The 15122-nt window shown below is 48.7% G+C and overlaps 1 protein-coding gene across 2 annotated transcripts in view; it reads left to right on the top strand.

Moving 5' to 3' along the window:
• ACSS1 (acyl-CoA synthetase short chain family member 1) overlaps nucleotides 1-15122 on the top strand; it is a 52776-nt gene that overhangs the window by 21127 nt on the left and 16527 nt on the right. For both annotated transcript variants that reach the window (XM_074166114.1, XM_074166106.1), the window contains exons 4-8: nucleotides 4476-4651; nucleotides 8354-8506; nucleotides 10860-11007; nucleotides 11306-11443; nucleotides 12009-12101. In XM_074166114.1, coding sequence (XP_074022215.1) covers nucleotides 4476-4651; nucleotides 8354-8506; nucleotides 10860-11007; nucleotides 11306-11443; nucleotides 12009-12101 — 708 coding nt within the window. The remainder of the gene's footprint in view (nucleotides 1-4475; nucleotides 4652-8353; nucleotides 8507-10859; nucleotides 11008-11305; nucleotides 11444-12008; nucleotides 12102-15122) is intronic.

Genomic DNA, 15122 nt, shown 5'->3' with positions numbered 1-15122 from the left:
GAAAGAATCCAGCGTAGGGCAACTGAGATGATTAAGGGATTGGAGCATCTCCCTTACAAGGAAAGGCTGAGAGAGCTGGGACTCTTTAGCCCGGAGAAGAGAAGGCTGAGGGGAGACCTTATTAATGCTTATAAGTATCCAAAGGGTGGGTTGAAGGAGGATGGAGCCGGACTCTTTTCAGTGGTTCCCAGTGACAGAACGAGGGGCAAGGGGCACAAGCTGGAACATGGGAAGTTCCATTCAAATATGAGGAAGAACTTCTTTCTGGTGAGGGTGCCAGAGCCCTGGAACAGGCTGCCCAGGGAGGTGGTGGAGTCCCCTTCTCTGGAGATCTTCAAGCCCCACCTGGATGCAGTCCTGAGTGATGTGCTCTGGGAAATCCTGCTTTAGCAGGGGAGTTGGACTAGATGATCTCTAGAGGTCCCTTCCAACTCTATCAATTCCGTGATCCATGATTAGATGCAGACTGGGGAACAAACCCCTGGGGACAGTGCCCCGAAGTGTATCCCAATTCTGTATTTTCTTGGCCGAAAAAGGTTCGCTCTCAGCTGGCAGGATAATTCACTCCTTTGCAACGTACTGTGAAGAGCCTTTTCCTTAGTGGCAGACGCGGTATCCTCTGGCCTTAAAACACTTTTATAAATCGCTTAACATTCAGGCTGGGCTGGGTTGCTGCCAGACAGCAGTGGAGCCGGAGGGAAAGCCAGAGCTTAGGCGCGGGGCCCGATTTCTTCTTTCGCAGTGTAGTCGCGGTGTTCCTTTGATGCTCCTGCACGGTGCTAATTCGGCGGTCTCCATTGCGGTGCTGTGATTGATGCGTAGCGCTGGGAAGTGCTGGCAGCCCGCCCCCCGGCTCTGTTAGCTGCTCTACCCACAGACAGAGATGTTCTCAGCCCGCAGCACTGGTAGCGTTGATTCGGTAAAAAGTAATGATAAAAATACTAGCAGAAGAATAAAATAGCAAGTGGCTCCCGTCCTAGCGGTCACATCAGTTTCTTTATGGCTAGTGCGAGGGAATGTCTTACAGCCAGCAATTTTCGTGCTTTTTTTTTTTTTTCCTGTTTTAGTAGAGTTAATCTATGGAGAGCAAGTACATTTTAGTTATCCCTCACTTTTGGCCCCTTGCGATGGGCTAAAGAGCCAGTTCTCTGCAGCCACAGCTCTGTAAGTACCGCAGCGTGGCGCAGTTTGAAGTGCTCTGCCAGGGGGCTGCTATCTGCTGCGGCTTCCAGGAGGCTTCCCCCCCAGGCAGGGGTGAGTTTCAGAAGGCTGCAGGTATCTCGAAGCAGGGTAACGTGGTTTTGGCCGGATTGATCAATCAGAAAGACAGATGCCTCCCCCCCCACCCCTTCCCCCTCTTCTTCTTAGAGAGGAGAGGAAGAGATAAAAGATTTACGAGTTTAGAAAGAACTGAACTACTTTAATGAAAATATTAATAAATAATGAAATAATAAATAATAATAAGAAAAGGGAGAAAAAGGAAAAAGAACGAAGTATACAGTATATACAAAACCGTATCAAGCTCCCAGGATGATGATCAAGTCACCAGCAGGCACAGGGAAAAGTCCCAGGCTGGACTCGGTGATGGACAGGAGCTGGATTCTGGATCTGGAGTCAGAAATGCTCGGATCAGGATCAAAGGCAGAGGAACAGACAGGGTCCTCCTCGGACGTCGGCCACTGAAGAAAGAAAAGTGACCCTTTGATCCCTCAGCTTTTACATTGAGCATGATGCAGATGGGATGGAATACCCTGTTGGTCAGGTTTGGGTCACCTGTCCTGTCCGCTCCTCCCTACAGGTGTGACCCCTCTACGCTTTTCCACTTCCGACCCTCCAACGGGGCAAATAACGAATTTACCTGACCTTGGTTGTTATAGCAATAAGTATAAGCAAGGGCCTCCCTGCTCACCATTCCTTGGTATAATCAGGTCTTATCACTGTGAGAGTGAACAGTTTCTGAACAATATGCTGTTAATTTCAGAGTTTAGTTAGTTAGAAGAGGCCCAGCTAAAAAAAGTAAAATTACTCAACAGGAAATCAGTTCCGTTTTACCTCAAACCAGGACGCCCCTGTCCTGGGTTGAGAGACACAGGACTAGCTTTTCTTCTAATGCTGGGGAAAATTGCACTTTTAGAAGACTCTAGTGTCTGAATTTGTGAAAATCTTTACTTTATAGCCAGCCAGGCTCTGTGGGATTCAAGGTTAGTGTTTTCGAGCCTTGCCAGGTGCAGGGACAAGGAGGAGCAAGGCCTGGGCATTTGACCCAGGCTGGCCAACAGGAGTATTTCATACCATGAACGTCACACCCAATATAAATTAGAAAAGTTTGCTGAGATGGCTCTCTCCCTGATGGCGGCGGGTCCAGAGAACTCCTTGCCCCAGTGCCGGAGCCCTGAGCCCTTCCCTTCCTCCTGAAGCCATTGCGCTCCCAGTGTCCGATATTTGCTGTCCCTGCTGGGAGTGCACAGCTTCCTGCTGATATAGATGGCTGAGTATAATTCCTGTATATCTTATATCAGTATCGGGATTAATATTGGTTCTTTAGTGTTATTGTTAATTATTGAGTCTTAGTCTATTAAATCTATTTATACTTCAAGCCTTGTGTTTCTTTGTGTTCCCCGATTCCCCTTTCCGGGTGGGGAGGTGTCATCGGGTGATAGAATAATTGTCTAACGACAATAGATTGTTATGGGTTCTCTCAAACCATAACAGCCCCAAAAGGCTGCAGAGTTTGGTGCTGTTCCCGTGGGTTTGCCGCGGGCGGTTGTTATATGCAGTCCCGGAGGGAGGATGAGAAAGGGTAGAGAAGGGGCTTGTTCACTAAGGTTGTAAGAAGCCTTGCTCTGGTCTCGGCGCGTGAGCTGTTAGGGCAGAGCAGCGCCATTTGCTCTAACACAGAAAACTGGGAAGAAAGTCCCGCGCGTGGGCTTTGCTAGGCAGGAACGGGGGCATTTAGATTGCAGCGAGTGATGCATAGGCGAGACACGGTTCCTCACAACATCCTGCTTGCCAAATTGGAGGGATACGGATTTGATGGGTGGACGGTTCGGTGGATAAGGAATTGGCTGAATGGTCGCACCCAGAGGGTGGTACTCGATGACTTTAAGTCCAGATGGAGAGCAGTGACAAGTGGTGTCCCTCAAGGGTCCGTGCTGGGACCAGTACTGTTTAACATTTTTATCAAAGACATAGAGGGATTGAGAGCACCATCAGCGAGTTTGCAGATGACACCAAGCCGTGTGGTGTTGTCGATACACCAGAGGGATGGGATGTCATTCAGAGGGACCTGGACAGGCTGGAGAGGTGGGCCCAGTTGAACCTCATGAGGTTCAACAAAAGCAAGTGCAGGATTCTGCACCTGGGAAGAAACAATCCTCAGTATAAATACAGACTGGGGGATGAGATATTAGAAAGCAGCCCTGAGGAAAGGGACTTGGGGGTGCTGATGGACGAGAAGCTGGACATGAGCAGGCAATGTGCTCTCGCAGCCCAGAAGGCCAATCCCATCCTGGGCTGCATCAAAAGAAGTGTTGCCAGCAGATCCAGAGAGGTGATTCTGCCACTTTGCTCTGGTGAGACCTCACCTGGAGTACTGTGTGCAGGTCTGGAGCCCTCAATAGAGAAAGGACATGGACCTGATGGAGCGGGTCCAGAGGAGGGCCACCAAAATGATCAGGGGGCTGGAGCACCTCTCCTATGAGGACAGACTGAGGGAGCTGGGGTTGTTCAGCTTGGAGAAGAGGAGGCTCCAGGGAGACCTCATAGCGGCCTTCCAGTACCTGAGGGGGGCCTACAGGAAAGCTGGGGAGAGTCTGTTTACAAAGGCCTGCGGTGACAGGACGAGGGGCAATGGTTTTAAGTTGGAGAAGGGGAGATTTAGATTGGATATTAGGAACAAGTTCTTTACTGTGAGGGTGGTGGAACACTGGAACAGGTTGCCCAGGGAGGTGGTTGAGGCCCCTTCCCTTGAGATATTCAAGGTGAAGCTCGACGAGGCCCTGGGCAACCTGGTCTAGTTGGGGGTGTCCCTGCTGACTGCGGGGAGGTCGGACTAGATGACCTTTGGAGGTCCCTTCCAGCCTGGACCAATCTATGAATCTATGAATTGGGAAGGACTTTCTCATCTTCATGACGGGCATTGGAGCGGGCTGATGGGAAAGGGGAGAATTGCTACCGTTGGAGTGTTTTAGGAAGATTGGACTGACAGCTGTCAGAAAGGGTTTGGCCGGAGCGGACCCTGGCTTGGGAGGAGATGGCCTAGATAACCTACGGAGGTTCCTGCTACCCCTAATCTCTGTGGGTGTCAGGTTTTAAAGTGTTTTCCTCAGTGATGCTGACTGGTTTTGATTGATAGGAGTTCTGTGTACTCGTCACACATGTTGTACTGTACATCATCCCCCAAAGTAATGAAAGCAGAGCGCACATACCAGCCTGTTTTTCAGGCTACTATGTCTGCTAATTTTTTCTCTTTTTAGCTGGATGCAAAGCAGTTATCACCTACAACCAGGGAGTCAGGGGAGGCCGAATCGTTGAGCTGAAGACAACTGTGGATGAAGCTGTGAAGAACTGTCCAAGCATCAAACACGTCTTCGTGGCTCAGAGGACAGATAACAAAGTCCAGATGGGTGACCGTGATATTTCCCTTGAGGAGGTATGTTAGTGGTGTTAAACCTTGCTTGTTTCTCCTGATGTTTCTTGAGGTATGTGACGTTCGCGGTGCTGGGGGAGAGAAATACGCATGCTCATAAATCATAGAATCATAGAATGGTTAGAGGTGGAAGGGACCTTAAAGATCATCGAGTTCCAACCCCCCTGCCATGGGCAGGGACACCTCCCACCAGACCAGGTTGCTCAAAGCCCCATCCAGCCTGGCCTTAAACACTTCCAGGGATGGGGCATCCACAACTTCCCTGGGCAACCTGTTCCAGTGCTTCACCACCCTCACAGGAAAGAATTTCTGTTATCTAATCTAAATCTCCCCTCTTCCAATTTAAAACCATTACCCCTTGTCCTGTCACTACACTTCCTGACAAAGAAGAGCCTCTCCGGCTCTCCTGTAGGCTCCCTTCAGATATTGGAAGGCTGCTGTGAGGTCTCCCCGGAGCCTTCTCTTCTCCAGGCTGAACAACCCCAGCTCTCTCAGCCTGCAGGGACCAGCTCACTCATCTCTGAGAGACCCACTGCAGGGCCGTGCAGAACATACGTGTGAGAGTCTTGCTGAACGTGTAGTTCATACACACTCTGATATTTGGCTGTGGTCTTTGATCTGCTGTGGGCTACACTGGGAGTTGGCAGCCAAGGAGGACCAGGCAGTCTCCATACTTCCCTTGCATATGTGAGCTGAGCTAAAAACCGCGAAGCAGCCGCTTGCGCTGCCTCTTGGCACCCTAGTGGAGCCACACCAGCAATGACTGGCCTTTACACCTCCTCTGGAGCAGGTTTTTGGTGTGAGCTGCTCTTCCCCTGCTGCCACAGTACCCCGGTGGGCTGATGGGATACAGCCTTGTTGCAGTGACAGCATCTGTATGTCCCCGCAGACACCCACTGTCACTCCGGATAACTCTTTAGAGGTCTGAGGGTTGGCTAGGTCACCTTTCTCCCCCTCTGCGCCTTTTGGACCCGAGTTCTGCAAGTTAAATGGAGGTGCCTCTTACCGGCATCTGGATCTTCATCCTCAAATGGATTGCCTGTATTTACAGTCTGCTGGGACTGTTGAGTCGAAGCAGCTCGGGCAGTCTCCGACGCATCTCAGCGCGGGCAGGGGCTACGCTGCTCCGTTTTCGTAGTCTTGCAAGCAGCGCTGAGATTTAAGGATCGGGTGTTTCCCGGGACCCGGAGTGCACTGACACCGCTACCGCTGCCGTTGCACTGCCTTCACACACTCTGTTCTGGTTTGTCCTGTGCGCTCTCAGACTGGATGCTGCTGAAAGGCAGTGCAGAAGTAATCAAGTTCCCGGAGAGACTTAATACAGCCTACGGACAGTGTCCTGGTTACCCCGCGATGGGAGGACAGCCATGGCTTGGGAATATTTAGAACCTGTGCTTCCTGGGGAAGAAAACAACAGTCGTTTTAATGTGTTTAGCTGGTACACATGGGAGGGAAGCCTAATGCAGAAGTAGTTTTATCAGTTTGCCGGCAGCAGTAAACAGAAAGTACTCATCGCAATAATGCCTGGAAATCCCCCATCTGGAGCCAAGATAATTACTGAGGAGTCCCTGTGCTGGTCACATGAGATAGGAGCAACTACTAGGGTAACTTAAACAGAGAAGGCAGGTTTTATACAGAAATTGTCTCACTTCTTACTCCACGAAGCACATCCTGATGATTTTCCTTAGTCTGCAAACAGCCTGAGGGGCTTTGGTGATGGAGAGCTGAGCTCAGCCCGTTGCCAGTTGTAGGGTCTGAAACAACAAGAATTAAACCATTAATGCTGTTAACTCTGTCGTTACTGATCTTTATGGCAGTTGTGCTTTCCAGCTCTTGTGCAATGGCTTAGTGCAAAATTCAAGCTCGCATTGCGATGGAGCGTATGAGAACTCCTTCTTAGTTTCAAAAACTGGCAAGTCAGTCTGAATTGTCCCAATAAATACCTGAGATGAGCAGGAGTGCTGTAGCTCGGAAGCTAGGAATTGCACCTGACTCTGTCAGCTCTTCGTATTTTACTAAGCTTTGTTTGTCAGACACTTATAAACAATTGGACCTGCTGTTGGTAGTATTCACTTGTAAATATAGCACGTTTACAGTGTATACTGGTAAGAAGGCAGTACCTAGAAATGCCTTCAAATAGCCACCTAATATTCATTATTCATCTAGGACAGTACAGAGCCTGAGAGAAGCAAGCCGGCTGTGCTTTTTTTACAGCCATATGTTGAGCATCTGGAACACATGGTGATTACTGTGTGTAATTAAGTTTGTACGCACATAAGAAAAATGATCAGCCTCTTCCTGAAAAATCTACAGTCCGGGCAAACAAGCCCTCTACTGCTACAAGGTGCAGTGACCACAAGCATCTCTTTCAAAGCATATTATTCCTCTTCCTCTGCTGGTCTGGGCACACAAGCTGGACCAAAAGTTTGCTCTGACCTAGTAGGACTTTGCATCCTTCCCTCCCGTGGTTCTGAGCGTAGGGGTGAGGAGAGGGTCTCCCTTACCTGGCCAAACAGTGGAGTACGCGGAGAGTGACAGAGGCAGGAGAGTACTCTCCTTCTCATGGGTAGAAGCAATTAGAATTTGAGGGTCAAATGGACAGGACAGTCATCCACTGCTGGGGCCAGGAAAGGGAGATGAATGCACAGTTTGACTGTAGGGCTGCAGTTTTAAAATGAAAAGGAAGGCCCTAAACAGTATCCAGCCAGTCTTGCTGCTGCTGTCAAGTGTGGTTCATGTTTGCGGTCCTGATTTGGTTTTTCTACCAGCAGCTTGCAAAAGCTGGAAATGTAAGCTTGTGATCTACCTTTTTTTTTTCCTGAAATGTTATTTTATCTGGCCGACTCCTGTGCTGAGCGTGGGTGTTGGCAGAGGGGCTTGGTGCTATGTGTCCACAGGAACCTTTCGACTAGGTGAGCACATATAACCTATGATACATCCACAGACGTTTGTGAGGGGACAACAGCGGTTCTTGTCTCTGGACACAGAATCACAGAATGATATGGGGTTGGAAGGGACCTCTGGAGATCATCTAGTCCAAGCCCCCTGCCAAAGCAGGTCCACCCAGAGCAGGTTGCACAGGAACCTGTCCAGGCGGGGTTTGAATGTCTCCAGAGGAGGAGACTCCACCACCTCCCTGGGCAGCCTCTTCCAGGGCTCTGCCACCCTCAAAGTGAAGAAGTTCCTCCTCATGTTTAGGTGGAACTTCTTATGTTCAAGTTTGTGCCCATTTCCTCTTGTCCTATCCCTGGCAACCACTGAAAAAAGACTGGTCCCATCCTCTTGACACCCTCCCTTTAAGTATTTATAAGCATTGATCAGATCCCCCCTCAGCCTTCTCTTCTCCAGGCTAAAAAGACCCAAGTCCCTCAGCCTCTCCTCCTAAGAGAGATGCTCCAGGCCCCTCATCATCTTTGTAGCCCTCTGCTGTACCCTCTCCAGCAGTTCCCTGTCCTTCTTGAACTGGGGAGCCCAGAACTGGACCCAGTGCTCCAGATGGGGCCTCCCCAGGGCAGAGTAGAGGGGCAGGATGACTTCTCTTGACCTGCTGGTCACACTCTTCCTGATGCACCCCAGGATGCCATTGGCCTTCTTGGCCACAAGGGCACATTGTTGGCTCACTGCAGACATGCTTACAGATGGAGTGTTGGTTGGTCCATACAGCCAAAGTCTTTCTGTCGTTACCTCCTTTTTTTTATCCCTTAGGAGATGGCCAAGGCAGCTTCTGTGTGCGCTCCAGAAAGCATGGACAGCGAGGACATGCTTTTCATGCTGTATACCTCGGGCAGCACTGGGAAGCCCAAAGGAATCGTTCACACCCAGGCTGGATACCTGCTCTACGCTGCTGTCACGCACAAGGTAACTCCGCTGCATCCCCTGGAAAAGGTTCACTCACTTTCCGGCAGTACTAACGAGAGGTCCCCCGGACTGGTGGGGGTTTGCTGTGTTCTGTGTCCACTGCCCAGTTGGCTCACTGGGTGTAAACAAACTGAAAAATGTCCGAGAACGTGTAATTAATCCTCAGGCTTTGTTCCTGAGGAATACAGTGCTATGCAAACCAGAGCCTAGAGTTATGAAAGGAAGGAAACCGCGCTGCTGTTGCTTTTGCATTTAAAATGTGCTGGTGTTGCCGGCCAAAATTTGTGGACATTAAAGTGAAGCAGCTGGGGAGATTCTGGTAAGTATCTTATTGGCATTGGTAATGTGAATATTACTGTATGTCGTGGTTTGGTTTTTTTTATTTCAGAAGGGATCCGGACTCTTTGCATAGCACTTGTCTAGAGATCAAAAATTATATTCACGCTCTGTGGTTGCACCTGTGCACTGCGTTTCCGTGTGATCTAGGCTAAATGTTATAACCCCCTTTCTCATTAAAAAATAAAAAATAAAAAAAAGTCAAGGCACTGCTTCTTGAAGCTTTTGGTCTCAGCTCTGCATATGAAAAGGTAAGGGTGATATGTGGAGAGGACCGCAGTGAAAGATCTCCATCTGGCTTTAGTGGTACCACCCTGTTCGTAATCACACACAATTCAGGCAGGGGTTTTCTTTCTTTAGGCTGACGCAGTTGAATTTTTAGAAGATTTGAATGTGCGAGTGTCAAGACTTCTTTTGCGTGAAGGGTATTTGTTGCGCCAGCTTTTCTAAGTGACAGCGTAATTGCCAAGGCATCTCTCTCTTTCTTAGTCCAGAAGGTAGATCCTGCACCCTGGTGCAGAAGCGGAGGTGGCACTGTGCAGCTGCGGTCCCTTTAGTGGTATTTCAGAGCCTGACAGGGAAAGGCACGTGCAAAGGAAAGGTGAGAACTGGCTCTCCTAGGTAGAGGGATTAGCTGACCTGTGTGGCCTCTGTGATCTTTGCAGACTCACGTGTGACGCTCTTGTCCCACGTCATGGGGTTTTCTTTTAGTTCTTATCCCATTTCTTTCATTTAAAACATAAAATTGACTCTGCCTTATGAGTCAGGACCTCTTCACTGTATGATTGAGGAATTAGATTTACAGTGGGAAGCATTTTCCATAACCAAGACAAGATAATGAGTTCTCCAAGATATTTACATTGAATTTGATGAGCAGGGAGAGGGGAGCGTCTGGAAGGTGATACGCTGATAGAGAAGCCGAGCAGCTAAGAACATTTTGCAGAAAACGTTTCATGGGCACATATCAGTTTCTCCAGCTTTCTCGTGGAAACCTGTTGATATCAGTGAGGGGTCTGAGCCTCTTAGGCCTGCAGCTTCCCTGCAGCTCAGGGTCCACTCTGCCATGTGGACTGCCTGGGGGTAGGCAACCTTAGCTATCATAGAATCATAGAATGGTTTGGGTTGGAAGGGACCTTGAAGATCATTGAGTTCCAACCCCCCTGCCCTGGGCAGGGACACCTCCCACTAGAGCAGGTTGCTCAAAGCCCCATCCAGCCTGGCCTTGAACACCTCCAGGGATGGGACATCTACAGTTTCTCTGGGCAACCTGTTCCAGCGTCTCATCACCCTCACAGGAAAGAATTTCTTCCTGATATCTAATCTAAATTCTCCCCTCTTTCAGTTTAAAACCATTGCCCCTCATCCTGTCACTTCACTCCCTGCTAAAGAGTCCCTCCCTATCTCTCCTGTAGCCCCCTTCAGGTACTGGAAGGCTGCTGTAAGGTCTCCCTGGAGCCTTCTCTTCTCCAGGCTGAACAACCCCATCTCTCTCAGCCTGTCCTCGTAGGAGAGGTGCTCCAGCCCTCTGATCATCTTTGTGGCCCTCCTCTGGACCCGTTCCAACAGGTCCATGTCCTTCCTGTGCTGAGGACTTCAAAGCTGGATGCAGTACTCCAGGTGGGATCTCACCAGAGCGGAGTAGAGGGGGAGAATCACCTCCCTGGACCTGCTGGCCATACTTCTTCTGATGCAGCCCAGGTTGTGGTTGGCTTTCTGGGCTGCGAGCTTTCTAGGCTTTGGTTGGAGTTTTGTTGCTCCAATCTGAGCTGTACAGCCTGGTACAGCCACGCTCCCTGTATGTTTGCAGAAGCAGTCAGGAGCCTGGAAGCCCTGGTACCGGTCCCTCTGATTTGCTTCCTCACCTTGGGGTGGCCTTTTTACTGCTGTGTCTTGCGTGCCTGGGTCTGCTCACCCTCTGCGCTCTCTTGCCCCAAATTGGATGCTGGGTCCATCACCTTACCTTTAAGCTCCGAGCCTGCCAACGGAAAGTCAGCTGGCCTTACATTTATCTTTGCAGTATGTATTTGACTACCAGCAAGGCGACGTTTTTGGCTGTGTGGCTGATATTGGCTGGATCACGGGACATAGCTATGTTGTGTATGGACCACTCTGCAATGGAGCCACCTCTGTCCTCTTTGAAAGCACTCCAGTGTACCCTGACCCAGGTGAGGAACTGGTGGGCAAAGGTTTGACTAGACAAAAAGTGTGACGGAGGAGATTTAGAAACCTGTCTGGTGTGATCTGCCTACTCAGGGGAGGTAAGCTCCATTTCTTTGGACCACGTATCTACAACATCCAGGAACATCTGTGCATCCAGGGTGGAAAAAAAAAGAAAGTTGCCATTGGTTTTGCTGTGTACTCACAGTAGTCACAGCTTTAGTTTTGGCTGTTAACCTTCCCGCTGCACGTTTGTGGAGGTCTGTCGCTGCTAGACAGATAAAAAGCCTGTTTGTGATCTTGCAGGTCGTTACTGGGAAGTGGTACAAAGGTTGAAAATTAATCAGTTTTATGGAGCACCTACAGCTATCCGTTTGCTGCTGAATTATGGAGAAGAGTGGGTGAAGAAATATGACAGATCTTCCTTGAAGACCTTGGGGTCAGGTAAGGGGCGTGAAATCTTCTTCTGAAAAAGTCAAGGGGTTCTAGCTGGTGAAATGAAGGTACCAGAGGAGCTCAGCTGACCAGCTGGGATGTGGTTAAAAATAGATAACAAAGCAGGCTCCCTGTTTGGCTTTTCAGATATTTTCTCAGCAGAAGGAGAAACAAACTGAAGTTGGGGCCATTGAACCTCAGTGTGATTGCCTGTTTCCTGGCTTATTTTTGAAGGATCACATTCTTTGCTAGAAATATTTATCCAGCGGTAAATGACATCACTTTGAATTTTACTGGCATAGGTGACCTAAGCTGCATTTTCCTGCATTATTTAAGATTCTAGAGGTTCTTGTACATGACCTGCATTGATTAGTTACTTTCAGTGATATTTATTGCTTGCCTTTTGATCTTTCTGGAAAAAAAAATATCAGCCCTCAGTTCCATGAGTGCATTGCAGTCCTTTGCACGTCCCAGCAAAAATGCTGTGAGAGCGTCGTGCTTATCGATCGAACTGCCTACAACCCCTCCATACCCCCCCGAGTCTCAGGCTCCTTCCTTTCTTGTGTCGGTCTAGTGGGAGAGCCCATCAACAATGAAGCGTGGCAGTGGTTCTACAACGTGGTGGGAGAAGGGCGCTGCACCCTCGTGGACACGTGGTGGCAGACAGGTAAAAGGCGTCCTCAGGGAACACGGGCGGGATGCTGGTGGGTAGAGAAGGCTTAATACATTTCAATTCGATCCAATGAGTCTGTCAAAAAAAAAAAACCCCTCCTGGCATTTTGATCAGCTTTTCAAAGTCACTGGGGAGTTTCAGCACATAATAGCAATGTAACTGAATATTGCTTTTAAGCAATAACGGTGTTGTTGGTTTTTGTTGTTTGGTTTTTTTTTTCTTTTCCCCTCTAAATGTTCTTTGATATTTTGGATGCTGGAAAATCTCAATTGGTTCTAGAAACGGGAGGCAGAGATCGAATTTCTGGGCGAAGCTGGGAGTAGGTAGCTTGAATTGGAAACCTCATTTTCAATTATTTATCTAACTGTACTGTCCTTGATATGGTCTTATCATGGAAAGGCATTTATAGCACCATATAACTGTAGTCTGTACTTAGGTGTGCTTTGTTTCCCTTCCTGGGAAAGGCCAGAGGAGGATGGAAAACTAAACTGTGTAGTCAAAGGTGGAGTCCTGCAACTCCTTCCCAGCTCCTTCCTCACAGAATGATATGGGGTTGGAAGGGACCTCTGGAGATCATCTAGTCCAACCCCCCTGCCAGAGCAGGTCCACCTAGAGCAGGTTGCACAGGAACGTGTCCAGGAGTGTTTTGAATGTCTCCAGAGGAGGAGACTCCACCACCTCCCTGGGCAGCCTCTTCCAGGGCTCTGCCACCCTCAAAGTGAAGAAGTTCCTCCTCCTATTTAGGTGGAACTTCCTACGTTCAAGTTTGTGCCCATTTCCTCTTGTCCTGTCACTGGGCACCACTGAGAAAAGACCGGCCCCATCCTCTTGACACCCTCCCTTTAAGTATTTATAGGCATTCATCAGATCCCCCCTCAGTCTTCTCTCCTCCAGACTAAAAAGACCCAAGTCTTTCCTCATAAGAGAGGTGTTCTAGTCCCCTAACCATCTTTGCAGCCCTTTGTACCCTCTCCAGCAGTTCCCTGTCCTTCTTGAACTGGGGGCCCCAGAACTGGTCACCGTACTCCAGATGCAGCCTCGCCAGGGCAGAGTAAAGGGGGAGGATGACCTCTCTCCACCTGCTGGCCATAATACTCAGCACCTGGTCCTCTCTTCTGGGCACCAACGTTCAAGAGTTGCTAAAGGTGTCTTGCAATATGTCCTTCTGAAGTCATGAAGCAGTTTGCCACGGAGCCATGGACTTCAAGGATGCAGCACAGCTGCTGGCATTCTGCCTCTGCTGAAAAAAAAAAAAAAAAAAAAAAAGACCAACCCTACTTTTAAATTTCTAGCTGCCATTGGGCACAACATTCATTCTCTTTCCAGACAAGCTGCTCCTGATTTCATCCTTATTCCTGCTAGCGGGTGGTCTCTTCAGGATCCCTGTGGCCCATCTCAATGGGATGAATTAGCTTCTGGCGCGCATCCAAGTTCCATTTAATCCAGACCGGCCTTGCAGGCTCTTTTTATTTTCAGATTTGAAATAAAACAACCTCAGAATTTAGAGCAGCAATTTTAACTACCGTCTACTTCAATTACCGATCTCTTAAACCATCTGGGTTCTCACATGCCGAGCAGAAGGAAGGAGCTGACTGGTTAGGAGCTATATGCTTCCCTCCTCGCTGCTCTGGAATAAAACACTGTGCAGAAGCAGTTGATTACTGTACAGCGAGGGAGTTGAGAAGAATCTTTTTTCTGCCCTAAGATTTTTGTTTTGTTGTTTTGTTTTGTTGCCCTAACATGTTTGCTTCTCTTCAGTTAACTGGTGCATGCAGTGTGCGTACAGTGTCTCCTATTTCCTCCAAAATACAGGGTTAGGTCTTACATTAAACTTTATTTCTCCTGGGTTATTGGAGCAACGACTGTCAGGTGAGAGGTTAAAGAACATTTGTTGGACAGTCTGTAAGTGCAGAGTGCTTTATCTTACCTTGAACTAGGCGTAGTTTTGCAGGTAAACATTTACCAGCTGCTGGAAGCATAATATAATGATAAATATTCATGAAATTGATTTTGTTAGAAAGTAGAATCAATCTTTCTCCACAGATGATGAGGAAGCCAAATTAATCTTGGAAACATTATATATTCCATTTGAATGTAAAGGGAGTGTGGCAAGAGATCAGAGAAACAGTTTGATGGATGCTGGTTGTGGTCCTGCAGTGTCACCCCTCGTTAGACAATTTCAATATAGCTTGTTAATTGTACTGTTGTATGCAGTGTCCTCTACGGTATGTTGCTCGCTGAAGCAGCGACGTGTTGCCAGCTAATAAAGCCTGGTAGGCGTGAAGAGCAGCAAATGGTGATTTAAAAATCCACTTGAAAGTCTTTGGATGAGCAAATGAGCGAGACAGCAATTATGAGAAGCAATTTAAGTGGTGCGGTATGTGCAGATGAGAGAGATGGAAAATTCCTCTGGGTCTTGCTGCTAAAATATTAGGTAGTGCTGTGCTGTGATTGACGGCAGTAGAATCAAAGCTGCGTTTGAGTTTCAGGTGTAGTTCTTCACAGTGCAGAAGAGACCCGAGGTAGTTTTACTTTTGTCGTTGGCTTTATATAGTAAGTGGAGCTGTTGTATGCAGCTGGGAACAAAAGCTGGTTTTGAAAGACATCTCTGAATAGGCACTGGAAGCTTTTGCTCTTGGCATCATCTTACAACGATTTAGACTGGACCGGCGTTTCCGAGATGGATTCCCCCCAAAGCAGTCAGTCCAATCTGCCTGTGGTGGTGAAGACCCCGGTGGCAGAGAGTAGGTGCTCCAGCCTTCTGCCAGAGGTGAATCACCCACGGCAGAGGGGAGCCTGTTTCCATGCGTCACCCTCCCTGCCCAGGATCTGCTGTCCTTGCCTAAAGTCTGGATGGATTTGGACTGCGGTGACAGCCGGGGCACAGGTCACGTGGAAGCACGGCTTTTCTTCTGCCAGCTCTGCATCTGAAGATACAGACTTCATAAAGGCAGGGCAGAGCCTAGAATTCTTGCTAGCTGTCATCTCTCAGTGGCTAAAATCGGTGCTTTGAAA

The sequence above is a fragment of the Numenius arquata genome, chromosome 2 (genome assembly GCF_964106895.1).
Source record: "Numenius arquata chromosome 2, bNumArq3.hap1.1, whole genome shotgun sequence".
NCBI classification, from domain to species: Eukaryota; Metazoa; Chordata; class Aves; order Charadriiformes; family Scolopacidae; genus Numenius; species Numenius arquata.
This window is presented reverse-complemented; position numbering and strand designations above follow the sequence as displayed.